The following is a 14,110-nucleotide window of genomic DNA, read 5'->3' on the forward strand; positions in this document are numbered from 1 at the left end:
TCCTCTTCCCTTTAAGTATAAGTATAAGTATATATACTCTTTTGATCCTGTGAGGGAAATTTGGTCTCTGCATTTATCCCAATCCGTGAATTAGTGAAACACACACAGCACACAGTGTGCACACAGTGAGGCGAAGCACACACTAATCCCGGCGCAGTGAGCTGCCTGCATCAACAGCGGCGCTCGGGGAGCAGTGAGGGATTAGGTGCCTTGCTCAAGGGCACTTCAGCCGTGCCTACTGGTTGGGGTTTGAACCGGCAACCCTCCGGTTACAGGTCCGAAGTGCTAACCAGTAGGCCACAGCTGCCCTGTTAGTGAAGCATTAAACAGTTCAATGGCCCTGGGGACAAATGACTTCCTCAGCCTTTCAGTTGTGCATGGCAGTGAGCGTGAGTCTCCAGCTGATCAAGCTCTTTTGCTTTTTAATAGTGCTGTAGAGTGGATGGCATTCATTGTCCAAGATGTTGATCAGTTTGTTCAGGGTCTTTTTGTCAGATATTGAAGTGATGCACTCCAGTTCAGCTCCCACTACAGACCCACTGGGGCGTGGCTTCTTAGGGACGGGGGTGAGACATGATGTCTTCCACAGTGTTGGAACTTGTCCGAGACGTAGACTCCAGTTGAAGATGTGCTTCAGTGGCTCCCCCAGTTCAGCAGCACAGGCCTTGAGTAGCCTTGGACACAGTCTGTCAGGCCCGGCTGGCTTACGAGGATGAAGTTTTTTTAAAAGATAACTTACTTCGGAAGCTGTAATGATGGGGGGATGAGGGGAGTGGAGGGGGAGGAGGAGGAGGGGTGCTTCTGAGAGGGTTGTCGTTTGGCTAGAGACTGATGGCCGTTGGCTGAGGCCATTGTTGCCGCATTGCTCGTGGTCACCATGTGGGGGAGAGGTGCGATAGCCTGATCTGCAGTGATGGTGGAGGGGGGGAGGGGAGGGGAGGGGGAGTGCATCTATTTAGTGTATATTTGTGTATTTGGGTACAGGTAGACTTTGCAAGTTGCAATGTTGACTTGATGGTAAGTGTAGTATATGTTACCATATTGAATCATGAGTGAATAAAGCTGTCAGTAGGAAAATAGTGACATACTTATTCCACTCCATTTCAGCAGGTGGCGGTAATGCACCATTCGTTGTTTGCCAACCATGATACATTAAGAGGAAGAGGAAGAACGCATGTTCACTGTCGTTCAAAATTGAATGAGAGAGAGATACAATGGCTTCAGGAGATGTCGAGGACTTTATTGAACAAAATAGGCAATTGGCTGACAGTGTGGAAGCATTTCGTTCAATATCAGAGAGTGACAAGCATTGGAAATCAAGAAGAGAGTTTATCTTGAGGAATATAAATGATTATGAGGATCCTCACTTAGATCATCTTCTCGCCTTGTCCATGGTTTGGGCAAACAATGTGTTCCTGGGCTGCCGGTTAGATTTATTTGAGTTATAATAGAATATAGAAATATTGAATTTGCTGTCATATAATTCACACAGTTATTCTAATGCTGAGTGTGTTTTCATGTCTTTTTGCCACAGGTACAGCGCGGATATCCTCGAAAAAGCTCGCCTTATGGCAGAAGGAATTGTTGTTGAGGATGCTCCTGTGTTCAAGACCAGAGACGAGATAATGCAACAGCAGGTAGGCTAGATACACGTAGACAAATAAAAAACACTTCGAAGTGAGGTACAATTCAGTAAGATTGTTCATGGACTGTTAACATTTGTGCAGAGTTGCACTCCAAATGACCATAGCCTACTCTCCTGCTACACACACTGGTGTTACTACTACTACTACTATACTGCTACTATTTGACCAGATAGAACTAGTACTGACTTAGCAAGCTGTTGAGTAAAATGTGCTCGTATATCAGTGTTATTGGGAACATAATGGTGAGAACAAATCATAATGTCAATATGCAAAATAATTTAGCCCTAGAGGTTGGTACTGAAAGGTTGACTAGTAGCTTCTGATATGTCTGCAATAGTCCTGCCAGTTCACATGAGTCACAGACTTCAGCTCAGAGATGTTCCTAAGCTCCAAAATGCTGCCACGGTTTTCATAGGTTATTTAACATATACATTACATTTACATTTATTCATTTGGCAGATGCTTTTATGCAAAGTGACTTACAGCAATAGAATGAAATTTAAGCTACAGTGCAGAGGAGACCTTAGCTAGGAATTTCCACCAAAGATGCTTGATTACTCACATCAGCAAAGTTGTGAAGTGTGAATAATTTTAGTACAACTGTAGTTCCAAAGTTTCTTGTGTTTATTCCAAACCGTAGTTTGAGACACTTCTGAGATGCAGTTCAGTAAAATTGTTTGTGAATTGTTTACATTTGTTATTGTCACTCACTTTATGATCATTTATTCACTCAGTGATACCTGTGTGCATGACTTTTCTTTTTAAAGTTCCAATATGGTTTAACGGAAAAATGTTCATTGCAATTATATTCAATATCTTAAAAATATATATTTTATTTTAGCGGAAATGAACAAATGGCCGGAATTGGAGTGGATTTGCAGGCAACAGGAACAAAGGCACTCATCTAGTGCTGGGAAGAATGAACTGATGATATTTGCCATCTCGTTGGATTGATCAATGACTTGATGTATTAGCGTTACTTAAGCTTTATGGATTTTAAAAAATATAGTGGAAATGTTTTTTTCTTTTTGTGTGCATGTGTTTAAAGTTTTTTATAATATGTTCTCTGCTCAAAATCAATGATGGATCAAATACCTAAATATTTCACCACACGCAATAATAAACAATCTCATTCTAGTTGTCTGAAAAATGTTTATTATCTTTATACAGCATATTATATGTATAAATTGTATTTCATATAGGGTAACTTAACAAAAAATACTTAACTTATCCTTTTCATATCATAGACACTAGTGACATTACCCTTACTATGAAATTACTTGATGAATCAATTAATGATTTCCATTACAGATTTATATTTGATTTGAATAGCAAGAGTTGAATTATTCCTGTTGGGAGTGAAAGAAGGTGCAACTGACTGGTAGCTATTGTGGACGCTATTTATGAATCCAACATTTCACGCAACAGGTAACAATTATTTCACATTCCGTGTCATGGTGTGTTGGACCTTACATCAATTTAAAGTTTGATTAAAGTCACTCTCAGTCTACAAATTGAAAACCAACAACAGTAAAAGCTATTTCTTTCACAATATCATGAGAATAATGCCAGTTTATCACTTAAAACAATGTAGCCTATTCTCACCATCCATCAACAACAGTAACAGCATCAGTCCAAAAAGATATATTACAAATTCTGTCTGGAATAATTTATTTCACATCATGCAATAAAAATAACAATAGCACAATATTGTTTGTCTGAAAATTTGTTGGCAAGCATGTAATAAGACCCTACTGACTTAATGTGTGAGTTCCCTCAAAATTGTTTACTTGTGTGGCACTTGAGTTCTTTGATAATGATGATGACGACTTGATAAACCAATGAGGTAAATGAAAGTTTGAAATATTTTCTTTTCCATTAAGAATGATGAGGCACACTTGCACTGTAGTGTTACGAGTCCACCCAGCTTTGCTCCACGATGGCGGAGACTCGTTTCTCGTATTCCCGTTTGTTCTCTTGATAAAGCTGGGCAGCCTGACTGTTGGCGGGGCTGTTCGGATTTGGCTCATCCAACAGAGACTGAATCGTGAGTACAAGAAGACCACAAATGAAAATGCAGCTGTATGTCCGATGTTATATATGTGTAATAATCAATACAACAGTTATAGATGTGTCATTAACATGCTTTATAATACAAAGGCATGATTTGCCAAGATAACCAACCTGGATTGATGTCAGAATGGATGACACATCATAAGTAGGGCTCCAGCGATTTTGTAGAATGTCTAAACATATACTTCCATCTGCATAAACTGTCAGATTTACAAATATAATGAAAGAGAAACAGTAAGGTTTAAAATAATAGACCACCAGAAAAACTATTTACCACAAAAAGGCCTAAATGTCTGGTGTGTCCATTTTGTTTATTTTATATATAATTCAATATTTTTAAAATCTTACCATTTGGATGAAACATTTTGGAGCTAAATCTAACAGTAGGAGGTTTATTGGGGTACTCTTCAGAAAATTCTATCACAAGCTTAAAGGTTCCTGTGGAGAGACATACAATAAAAGCTGAAATAACCTTGAAAAGTATGCATATTATAAATAAATGTTGACACACATATTTACATGAACAAGTTACACCATAAAATTCTGTAGCTGAAAAAGGAATGTTGTCAATAGAGTTAAGTTTCTATGTAGACTAATGAAAGTTCACCTTTAAAACAATGCTGAAAACAGATTACAGTGTATGCCTGTGGGCTCTGTGTCTCATCAGCAGGTTGATGCCAAATTATTCTCCATTATTTCATTCAAAATACTATGATAGATAGATGATTTATCTATAGGTAATTGTTTAAGTCAGAGACCATCATTCCATTTAACTATTTAATGACAAAATATTTAATGTGTCTGTTCAACATTTAGATCTCATCATGGCAAACTGCATCCTGCCCTAACTATGTTTATTGGCTGATGCCAAAACTACACAGGTACTATATTTCATGCTGAACTGAATGGAAGAATTCTTACCATCCTCAAATGGCGTTCCCACAGGTCTAAAAACAAAGAAACAACTGTTATTTCTATGAAAAACATCATATTAGATAGACTACTTTCCCATTACCAGAACATGTTATTTACCCTGCCCAAAAAACTTGAATTCGGGAAATTCGGTCTGGAGTCACTCCATTAAGAAGTCTCTATGCCCGAACCAGAGGTGTTTGGGCGGGCTTTATACGAACATGGACAGATAAGCAACAGTGCCTAGTCATTCACGTCACCTGAGCGTGCTTGAGTTGATTTTGTTTACAACAAAAAGGCTGTCACTAGAGAAGCTAGATGTTTAGATTCCACTATGGCGGCTGTTGTACAATATACTAACAGCGCGATAACTTTAAAAATGAAGGTCTGGTTTATATGGTTAGGTTTATGGTTTAATATGGTTTTGGTAAGACATTAACAATCTGAGAACATGTAAGAGGAGTGTTGGGAAAGAAAATAATCTACATTTATTTTGATGACTCACCCAAATATAACAGCATTCCATAACATTATATTGTTTTCTGAAGGGGCTCCACTAACGCCAGTTGGGGGATCTTCTTGAAGTCTGTGAATAGAAAAGGGTATTGTAAACACTAGTTAATCTATGCAGCAGGTCCGCATATCTGACTGAAAAGCTATCTCAATGCAGGTCCAGGTATGTAAGCATAGCCATTAAAAAACAATGTGGAATCCATGGCTTACAAAAGAAAAACATTCCCTTAACCTGTGGAATGGTTACCAGGATGACATATATACTGTAAATTCTTAAGTACCAATATTTATAAAACGGATAAAGAGGATTAAGATTTGTCCACACAAATATGTCAAAGAATGTAATGTGGCCACAGAGACCTGTGGCAGTGTGAACACTGAAAAGATACATTTTTTTTTTTCAATTCAATGAAGTAGTAATAGTAATAATAACAACAATTGACATGGAATATGGAGAATATTAATAATAATATTACAAAATAATAATAATAATAATAGAACATTAGAACACACACACACCTCCTCCCCCAACACACACACACATACACAGTAACATACAGTAGCAATGGAGAAAGGGGAAAAAAATCAATAAAATAAAATTGGTGGTAGATTTTACCTAGTGGCTGTCTCTTGCTTTATGGCATTCTGTGACATATAGTGCCGCTAGTAGTAGTAAGGTTGGGTACTCTCCTAAGTATTTCATTTGAGTGTCATTCTGTAATTTTTTTTAAATTTGGCATTATTTATTATTATAATTTTTTTTTTTTTAATTTTGCTTAATATACTGATCTAATATTTTTATACAATGTAAAAGAAAATGTTTATCCTTTTCGATTTCTTGTGTGCTGCGTGTGCATACCCTCTCCTCTTTTGGTTGCCATGTTTTTGTCATTTACATCTAGGTGGACCTCTCCCACTAGGTGGATGCATGATGCAACAATGGCACATTTAGCCATTTAGTGTCTGCCTACTCTACCTGCGTATTACCACACCTAGTGAAATTAATTGTGAACTATGTATATGCAAAGTTCAGACTTTAAAGCAAAAAACATTTCTGTGCCTGGAGTTATCAGGCATTTTTGAAGATGTCTAGGCCTGCCTGGACACTTTAAGCCCTATATAATGCAATATGATATATATTTTTTAATTGCAATGGAACTGAACAAACCATAAATATACCTGGCATGTTTGACTTACGATATTCCTTTTTTACATGATTTCACAACTTTTATATTACTTTTGGTATGTTCTAATAAGGTGTAGCACATATTCTTTTATCTGTGAACACCACTTGGATGTGATATTAAAATCTGATATCAACACAATATATAGCCTAGGCTACAATTACAAGATGTGCTGATGCTCATACCCAACGAAGAATACTGCTAATCATCCCCAGAGCTGTTTAGGCTAACGTTACTCTCAACAAGCACAGATGTGTTAGTTTCCAACTTCATCGTTCGCTTTGGGAGATCCCATTTCCAAAAAACAAGAGTGGCAACAACTGAGCCCTACCTGTGCATGCAATTCCACAATTACACATCCCAGTTGTTAATTACCTAACATACCAATCCTTCAGTAGGAGCTATAGACCGTAAGGTCGGAGCAGATTTGACAAGCTGTTTGATGTTACTATGACCACTAGCCTAATTGTAATCTGCCATGCAACAAATAACAGGGGTAATCAGGGAAATAAGATGACCTACGTTACTGAAATAGCACCTTCAAGAAACTGTAGGCTAAAACATAACACCTCCTCCTCTGTATTGTAAAATTATAGGCAAGTTATTGACTTTAGTTGCATAAGCAACCATTTCACGTCAAAGCTATGGCTTAAGTAATCCATAATGTGGTTTGCCTTTGTCAGCTGCAGTGTATGACATGCTATTATGGTTAGACTATTTGGTAAGTAAATATCGGCAGTAACGTTAGGTAGGCTACATGGCTAGCCTTAGCTAGCCAATGGTTAATTGCTATGCAAACGTTAGCCGACGTTTGAGGAATTATTATTGAGGTGTTTATGTTACTTGGTATGGCTATACGTCATCCCAATTCATGAGTACATTATCCTCTCGAAAGTATGCCGTGAATCTCATACAATCTAAACAAATTGACAAACAAACGATACGCCATGATAACAATCGAGAGGCCTTTTGTTGGAACACTACGTCCACCAAACTGACTTGCTAGCAAGCAGGATATGCTGAAATTGCATAGGGTACTAGCTTCATTTTCAGAATCCTTATTATTAAAACTCATGTTACCTTTTGAAATCTCTCATAAGTCGTCGTCTTGCCGGAGTGGACATGGTAGTAAGGCAGGGAAATCCCTTTATGTCATAAAATGTTTCGACACCGGTGAGATTGAACAGTGGTGGCAAGGCTTGTATTTTTCTTCTCCCAAACAACTATAGTGACGTCATATACTTGCACAGGAAAATGACAAGAGATTCGATTCGACACAATTCTTTGAGTCTAGTTACTTTGTAACATTAATAAAGAACATAATAAAGTAGGCTAACTATTCTTTTTTCCATCTATGATTTTCAAACCAGCTTCCAGTTATAATGCTAGTATTATATTGTGTTATCCCTGCACCATCTAATACGAAATGCGGTTGCCTTGAGCAAAGGTTTTTGTAATAGTTTACACCATTATTTATGCGAATTTTGATTAAATGTGATTATCAGGCCATTTAATGCGCAGTGTAGGCTAGTAACTGCGTACTGCAAAATTCAGTACTGATGGGAGCCAACGTTCTAGAAAAAGCCCGTTTATGACTTGATATCTATTGTCATGGTCACCAAGTTCTGATGTGTCGGATGGAATGACATTGTTTGAGTTGCTGCAGTGGTGTAAAAAGAAGCGTTTAGGTTTAATTTGCTTACAGTATGGCGAGAGAACTGTGGGAATATATGCAGCAAAAATAACAACTTTACAACTTGTCACCTTGATTTAGTGTGCAGTGCTGCGGAGGGATATCCATAAAAGATGGATATGTACGAGAACCTCGGTGTAGTTGGTGAGGGAAGTTATGGAACAGTGTTGAAATGCAGACACAAAGAAACAGGGCACATTGTGGCCATTAAGAGGTTCATTGATAAGGAGCAGGACAAAACTATGAAGAAAATTATCATGAGAGAAATCAAACTCTTGAGGGTAAGAATAGGCTAAACCCAACAAGTTTTCCACGTTTTCCACCTAAATGTATACTAGTTGATACAGTTGTTTATTCTGATCAAATATAGATCTAAAGTAGAAGTAGTTTTTTTGTATGTATTTTGCAGCAATTTTGCCATGAAAATCTTGTCAACATGTTGGAAGTATTCAGATACAAGAAACGTCTGTTTGTTGTTTTTGAGTTCATTGATCACAATGTATTGGAGGACTTGGAACGACATCCTTCTGGCTTGGAGAGTAGACGTCTCAGGAAGTTCATTTTCCAGATATTGAGAGCAGTTGATTATCTTCACACCAGTAATGCAAGTACTCTGTGTAGTCTGGCCTATATTAAGGAGTTATAAATATAGCTAGGTGCTAATTTTCCACCTTGACAATAGTCAAACCAAAACAAAGGCTCCATGGCACCAACAACAAACAAAATGCAAGGACAAAAAAAGATTTGGCATACAATTTGGCACTGACAGAAAATGGGGGGATAAAATGGCTGGGGATTAAATTCAGTTCATGACTATATATGTTATGTTCTCAACAGATTATTCATAGAGACATAAAGCCAGAGAATGTGCTTGTGTCCAATGCTGGCATAGTCAAGGTCTGTGACTTTGGCTTTGCTCGAACACTGGCGCCGACTGGTGAGCCCTTCACTGATTATGTGGCCACCAGGTGGTATCGAGCCCCTGAGCTACTGGTGGGGGACAAAAATTATAGCAAGTAAGTATTTGGTAGGCCTACATGCTTAATGGGTGTTTGTTTTCAAATTAGGTTACTTTATTGTCTTTCATGGGAAACAATTCGGACTTAGATTAAGAGAACTGTATCAAACACACTATGAAGCACAATAACTACCCCTTAAATAGGGACACATCGGCAAACATTACTCTGACAGTCACACACCTTTACGGTTATGCTAGCAGTCAGTGGAATCTGCAGAACCTCTCATGCTGTTCTGTCCATTCTGCAGGAGTTGCCTATTAATAAGTTTAGCAGGCAAAGGGGTAAATGAATGTTTATTGTGCTTGTGCTCACACAGAGGGACCATGTACGTCCCTACAGTGGCCATGTATCCCACCTTGGCCCAGTTATCCCATCTCATGGGCTCATTAAAGAGATGTTTTTTCCTATTTCTCAGGCCTGTGGATGTTTGGGCTGTTGGCTGTTTGATTATAGAGATGGCTACTAGCAATGCTTTTCTGACAGGTTCATCTGACCTAGATCAGGTACACAAGATCGTCTGCAAAGTGGGTAAGGCAACCTTTTATTACTGTATTGAACTCATACCGATGGAGATCACAATTCAACTTTGTCTGTTTCAGATGACAATTTGCAGAAACTGACAGTTATACATGTAAACTTGTAATGGTTAAAGATATGCATCCTATAATTCCATGTAAAACTTTGTTTGGCATGACATTGTGTGATAATGATGTTTCATCAAAAGATTTTCCTTGCCAAACATTTAACAAAATAATTCAAGGTGGCCACATTTATACCAGGGACTAATCAGATTCTTAGTTGAGATTGTAAGGAAGTAAGCATTTCAAATGGTATCAACGTTACAGTGTTGGCTCTTTCAATAATGGAATGTATACTTTTAGGTCCTTTAACCCGCCATCAACTGGACCTGTATTTCAAGAACCCAACATTTGCCGTGGCCAGGCTTCCTGAGGTTCAGGTGCCCAAAGATCACAGAAAGAAATTTTATCAACTCCCAATTACATTAGCCGACTTGGTGGATGTAGGTTTGCTCTAAGATTCCTATATGAAGGCAGACATGTCTTTGTTTGGCCATCTCTCGTTTTAGCCAATCATTTCTTTTCTCAGGCATGTTTACAGATAGATCCGGCTGACAGGGCCACCTGTTCCAAACTGCTCAATCATCGATACTTCACAAAAGACCAGTTTAGTGAAAGGTGACCCAAAATAATGGAAGACAAAGCTATTTTGGCCCGCTTCCTCCATGCATTCATTGTGGATATGGAATTTTACCAGGACTAGACCAAGAAAATATGTATTTATGTATGTATTTATTTATTTTGCAGATTCATTCCTGAGATACAGGCACTAGTTATGAAGGATGCCAAATATTACAACACTCAGTGGTGCCACAGTGGTACTGTGGAGCAAACAGAGGAGCTGTCTGTTTGCTCATCCTCTCACGGCAAGAGACGCACCAGAGTAAGCACTTTTGATCTTAGTCAAATTTCAGACTTTCAGATGTTTTAAATGGCATATACAGACTGGTGGTGGTTAGTGGGGTTCCCCCTTCACTGTGAGGCACTTTAGGTGCCTTGAAAAGTGCTATATAAATGCAATGTGTTGTTGTCATATAATTTACCACATAACAAGTCTTTGATTTGTTAAAAGAGTGCATTTGTCTCGTAATGTCTGTGCTCGGCGTGCATCGTTATCGATTGACTCAAATGACCCATGGAGGCCCCTGTGTGTGACAGGAAGCTGAAAGAGACAGACGAGGGAAAGAGGAAACTACCGAGCCAAAGCACTCTAGAGCCAGCCGTAGGCATGGGAGGGTGATGGTGGACAGCCCGGTTATCCACACTACGGCCTCTTCTCCTGACATGATGCTTGAGAAAAGCACCATTCCCATCACCTTTACCATGCCCCGAATCAGCCAGGGCAATAACTTCTTAGGTGCAGCCCCATCCAACATGGAGGTCAACAAAACCCGGTCAGTCTGTAATTCTTCATGGAGACTTCTGCATTTGAGAACAATGCACACTTAGCTAATGGACTTGTTTATTGACTAATTACTTTATTAATTGATTTATTGATTGATTGTTTAGGGCAAACAAGGTGAAACGAAGATCAAGTCCCTCCGATATGGCTCTGTTTAATTGCCAGCAGGCTGAGGGGAAATCTCAGGTAATTAAACAGGACAAAAGCCTTTTTCAGGAGCTTGGATGTGCTTGGTTGGGTAGATTGATTGGGATGAGATGCTTTATTTTTTTATTCATTAAATTAGAATGAAATTGAGGCCAGCTCTGAAGTGTGGTATATAATTTGTAAAAGAAATAGTAGTTTTGGTCAGCTAATGCTTTTGTTATCATTTTGTTTAGCTGCAAAGTGATGGACTTGGACTGCAGGTTGAGATGGTGGGCCTGACCAAGAAAAAGGTACGGACTGTCGGGGATGTGCGTTTCCCTGACCTTCCCATACTTGGTCACCACATGGAGATAAAGAACACAGATGGTAAAAAAGTGCTTTGTGATTTAAAAAAAAAAAATGTTGCTAAAAATTTCTCAGCGTCTAGTGAGAAGGAAAGGAATACACCTTCTTTTACGTCAGTGGAACAGATCATGATTATTGATTTCAATGAGCTGTAACTGTATGAAACTGAATGAATAACCAAGCATTTTATATTAACGTATTAGAGTTTGATATATGTGCTAATAGACAAAACATCTCCCATTGACCAAGCTTGATTGCCTGACCTAAATTTATATAAACCACATTTTGGTATGTATGGGGTTCACTTCAACCTTAAATAGATTTTACATTGTGACATTGTTTTCTTTGAGCACCACTATTATTGCAGTTGTAGCGTAGTGGTTAAGGCAGTAGCTGGAAAAGTTGTGGGTTTAATTCATGGCTTCCACTGTTGTGCCCTTGAGCAAGGCGCTTAACCCATGAGTTGCTCTGGGGACAATGGCCCTTGTAATATAATTGACGTAAGTTGCTTTGGACAAAAGCATCTGCTAAATGAAGAAGTGTAAATGTATAATACAATATTGTTTTTATGTGTTTTTTCTCCCCTCAAACAAGTCAAATCAGCAAAGCACTCGAGAAGAGAGCAGAGGAAAGGTGATGACTCTAAAATACCAACATTAGTTCAGTTTGACTCTGACTTGGGAAATAGGCCTTAAAATAGGTAAGGTTAGGAACATGATCGTTTCAACTAGGAAATTAGAGGGTTGTTCTAGTCTGCTGACACATAGAAATTATAGAAAGGGGGGAGATAGCTGTAGCTCACTCACTACTCTGGTCCAGGTAACTGGAACTTAACTTTGAACGATAACTGTACCCCAATTTGGTAGTGCACCGTGGTCATTAAAGCTAAGGCGGCACACACAAATAATTCACATATTTTTCTGTCTGTGGAACCACTACATGTTGGGGGGTGGGGGGCTACATGATATAGCTGACTCTAGCATTCACACATTCTTCTGCCTGAAGCATTCACATCCTTCTTTCCATGCTTCCACCCTGGTCTCTGTCATCAAGAGTGAAACACTGATTGGTTTAAGTTGCTGCAGAGCTATGTCTCTGAGATGCTTTGGTTCATGGGCCACCTAGTGGCTTGAGGATAGAAATGAGATTCAGGAACATAACTAGAAATCAGCCTGAATTACGTGGAACTAGGTTAGAATATTACTTTGATGGGGACCTCCCCTGGTTTGGGACCAGCTTCCAGCCTACAGCTTAGTGATTCCACTACAAGGAAGTTATAAAACAACATATGGCTAACCCACAATGTCTTAAAGGTACACTATGCAATGTTTTCACCTTAATATAACTTTTACAAAACCAATTTGATGGTAAACGAACCTGGGAATCTTTCACCTTGCATAGCCATACAGCATAGCCGTAGCGAGTCATAACGAGAGAACCAGCCATGCAACTTCAATAGTCGACCTTAAGACATCTCGCGTTGCGAGAATCATGAAACATTAGCCTACCTTGTCAGTATATAGCTCTTTGGAGATAGTTTTTGCCTGTTCAAAATACATGAAATTGCTTAGTAGGCTATAACTTTAAGGTCCTTAAAGGTTAATAGGCTCCTTACCTTTGAAAATATGTAGCATTGTGTTTGGAATGAGCAGAAATGTAGAGCAAGTAATATAAGTTTTGGGCACTGACTGAAAATGTCTTTTTGTTTTTTTTACCTACAGGTGATTTTCAAGTTATGGCTGAACTGAGCAGACAGAAAAAGAGAAACTGAACTGCTTTATTCACAGGAATTCTTAACATGAAATTAAATATCCATAAAATATCTGTGTGTGTGTGTGTGTGTGTGTGTGTGTGTGTGTGTGAGTGAGTGACAGACGGACACAGTTCTTGCTGCTTAAAGGGGTAAAGACATTTACATCGATAGTCTGGTGTTATAATTTATTTGCCTTGGGTGTACTGTGGAGTGGGTAAGACTGTTTTTAGTGTCAGGCTAACACATACTGTTGACTTGCACTAGCCTAGCACCTGCGAACTCTGCAACTAGAAGGACTGGATAAAATGTATTGAAAACAGTCTCCACTGATAAATATCACACTTGCTAACTTAGAAATAAGGTCCTATGTCCAAAATCCTCAACCACTCCTTTAATGCATTATTGAGTGCTAATGTATACTCATCCACTACAAGAACATATTGCACACATACAGTTAAGAACAAAATTATTCATGCTCCTGGCAAATATTGATTTAAAGTTGATTTTCTCTTGACTGATATGTTTGTTCTGACTGAAAATGACACTGCCACATGACAAAAGGTTGTAAGACAATGTGGTAGAAGCATGGAATAAAAAAAGAAGTGATTTTGTCTTTTTTAACATTTTTATGAAAAATGGTGTGTCCAAAATTATTCATACCTTTTTTTAACAATCACTGGAAACATCTTTATTTGCATTCACAGCTCTCAAAATTGTTCATATAATACCTACCAAGCCTATCCACAGGGGCGCAGCTACCCATTTTTTAAGGGGTATGCAACAACAATATTGCCCCCCCCCCCCCCCCCCCCCCCCAAAAAAAAAAAGAAACACACACAAACAAC

General features: G+C 38.6%; 3 protein-coding genes across 5 annotated transcripts; 2 read left to right on the forward strand and 1 right to left on the reverse strand.

The window, feature by feature from the left end:
* Nucleotides 1–1,158: 1,158 nt before the first annotated feature.
* cdkn2aipnl (CDKN2A interacting protein N-terminal like) lies at nucleotides 1,159–2,787 on the forward strand. Its single transcript, XM_042092868.1, has 3 exons — nucleotides 1,159–1,426; nucleotides 1,535–1,637; nucleotides 2,488–2,787. The coding sequence occupies exons 1-3, from the start codon at nucleotides 1,215–1,217 to the stop codon at nucleotides 2,494–2,496; spliced, it is 324 nt and encodes a 107-aa protein (XP_041948802.1). The 5' UTR covers nucleotides 1,159–1,214; the 3' UTR covers nucleotides 2,497–2,787.
* A 513-nt stretch (nucleotides 2,788–3,300) lies between these two features.
* Nucleotides 3,301–7,606, reverse strand: ube2b (ubiquitin-conjugating enzyme E2B (RAD6 homolog)). The gene is made up of 6 exons (XM_042092867.1): nucleotides 7,409–7,606; nucleotides 5,137–5,217; nucleotides 4,641–4,666; nucleotides 4,068–4,157; nucleotides 3,831–3,919; nucleotides 3,301–3,686 (listed from the first exon to the last, which is right to left on the reverse strand). Exons 1-6 carry the CDS (start codon nucleotides 7,450–7,452, stop codon nucleotides 3,558–3,560), a joined length of 459 nt encoding a protein of 152 aa, XP_041948801.1. The 5' UTR covers nucleotides 7,453–7,606; the 3' UTR covers nucleotides 3,301–3,557.
* A 343-nt stretch (nucleotides 7,607–7,949) lies between these two features.
* On the forward strand, nucleotides 7,950–13,334 carry LOC121709459 (cyclin-dependent kinase-like 3). 3 transcript variants are annotated; one of them, XM_042092866.1, is made up of 12 exons: nucleotides 7,950–8,302; nucleotides 8,431–8,625; nucleotides 8,859–9,037; nucleotides 9,456–9,568; nucleotides 9,922–9,998; nucleotides 10,148–10,236; nucleotides 10,366–10,501; nucleotides 10,777–11,012; nucleotides 11,128–11,206; nucleotides 11,401–11,533; nucleotides 12,107–12,212; nucleotides 13,234–13,334. In XM_042092866.1, the coding sequence occupies exons 1-11, from the start codon at nucleotides 8,135–8,137 to the stop codon at nucleotides 12,205–12,207; spliced, it is 1,506 nt and encodes a 501-aa protein (XP_041948800.1). In that variant the 5' UTR covers nucleotides 7,950–8,134; the 3' UTR covers nucleotides 12,208–12,212; nucleotides 13,234–13,334. The 3 variants fall into 3 exon arrangements, with proteins under 3 accessions (XP_041948800.1, XP_041948799.1, XP_041948798.1); XM_042092865.1 differs by having other exon boundaries at nucleotides 7,951–8,302; nucleotides 9,922–10,061; nucleotides 12,107–12,145; XM_042092864.1 differs by having other exon boundaries at nucleotides 7,952–8,302; nucleotides 9,922–10,061.
* Nucleotides 13,335–14,110: the final 776 nt, after the last annotated feature.

This window comes from Alosa sapidissima, chromosome 5 (assembly GCF_018492685.1).
Source record: "Alosa sapidissima isolate fAloSap1 chromosome 5, fAloSap1.pri, whole genome shotgun sequence".
Lineage (NCBI taxonomy): Eukaryota > Metazoa > Chordata > Actinopteri > Clupeiformes > Clupeidae > Alosa > Alosa sapidissima.

Coding starts and splice junctions, on each gene's coding strand:
- cdkn2aipnl (XM_042092868.1), top strand. CDS start 1,215: ATGGCTTCAGGAGATGTCGAGGACTTTATTGAACAAAATAGGCAATTG. Junction 1,427..1,534: donor AATGTGTTCCTGGGCTGCCG/GTTAGATTTATT, acceptor TTTTTGCCACAG/GTACAGCGCGGATATCCTCG.
- ube2b (XM_042092867.1), bottom strand. CDS start 7,452: ATGTCCACTCCGGCAAGACGACGACTTATGAGAGATTTCAAAAG. Junction 4,667..5,136: donor TGGAATGCTGTTATATTTGG/GTGAGTCATCAA, acceptor CTTTGTTTTTAG/ACCTGTGGGAACGCCATTTG. Junction 3,687..3,830: donor CCATTCTGACATCAATCCAG/GTTGGTTATCTT, acceptor CTCACGATTCAG/TCTCTGTTGGATGAGCCAAA.
- LOC121709459 (XM_042092864.1), top strand. CDS start 8,135: ATGGATATGTACGAGAACCTCGGTGTAGTTGGTGAGGGAAGTTATGGA. Junction 8,303..8,430: donor GAGAAATCAAACTCTTGAGG/GTAAGAATAGGC, acceptor TGTATTTTGCAG/CAATTTTGCCATGAAAATCT. Junction 8,626..8,858: donor ATTATCTTCACACCAGTAAT/GCAAGTACTCTG, acceptor TGTTCTCAACAG/ATTATTCATAGAGACATAAA.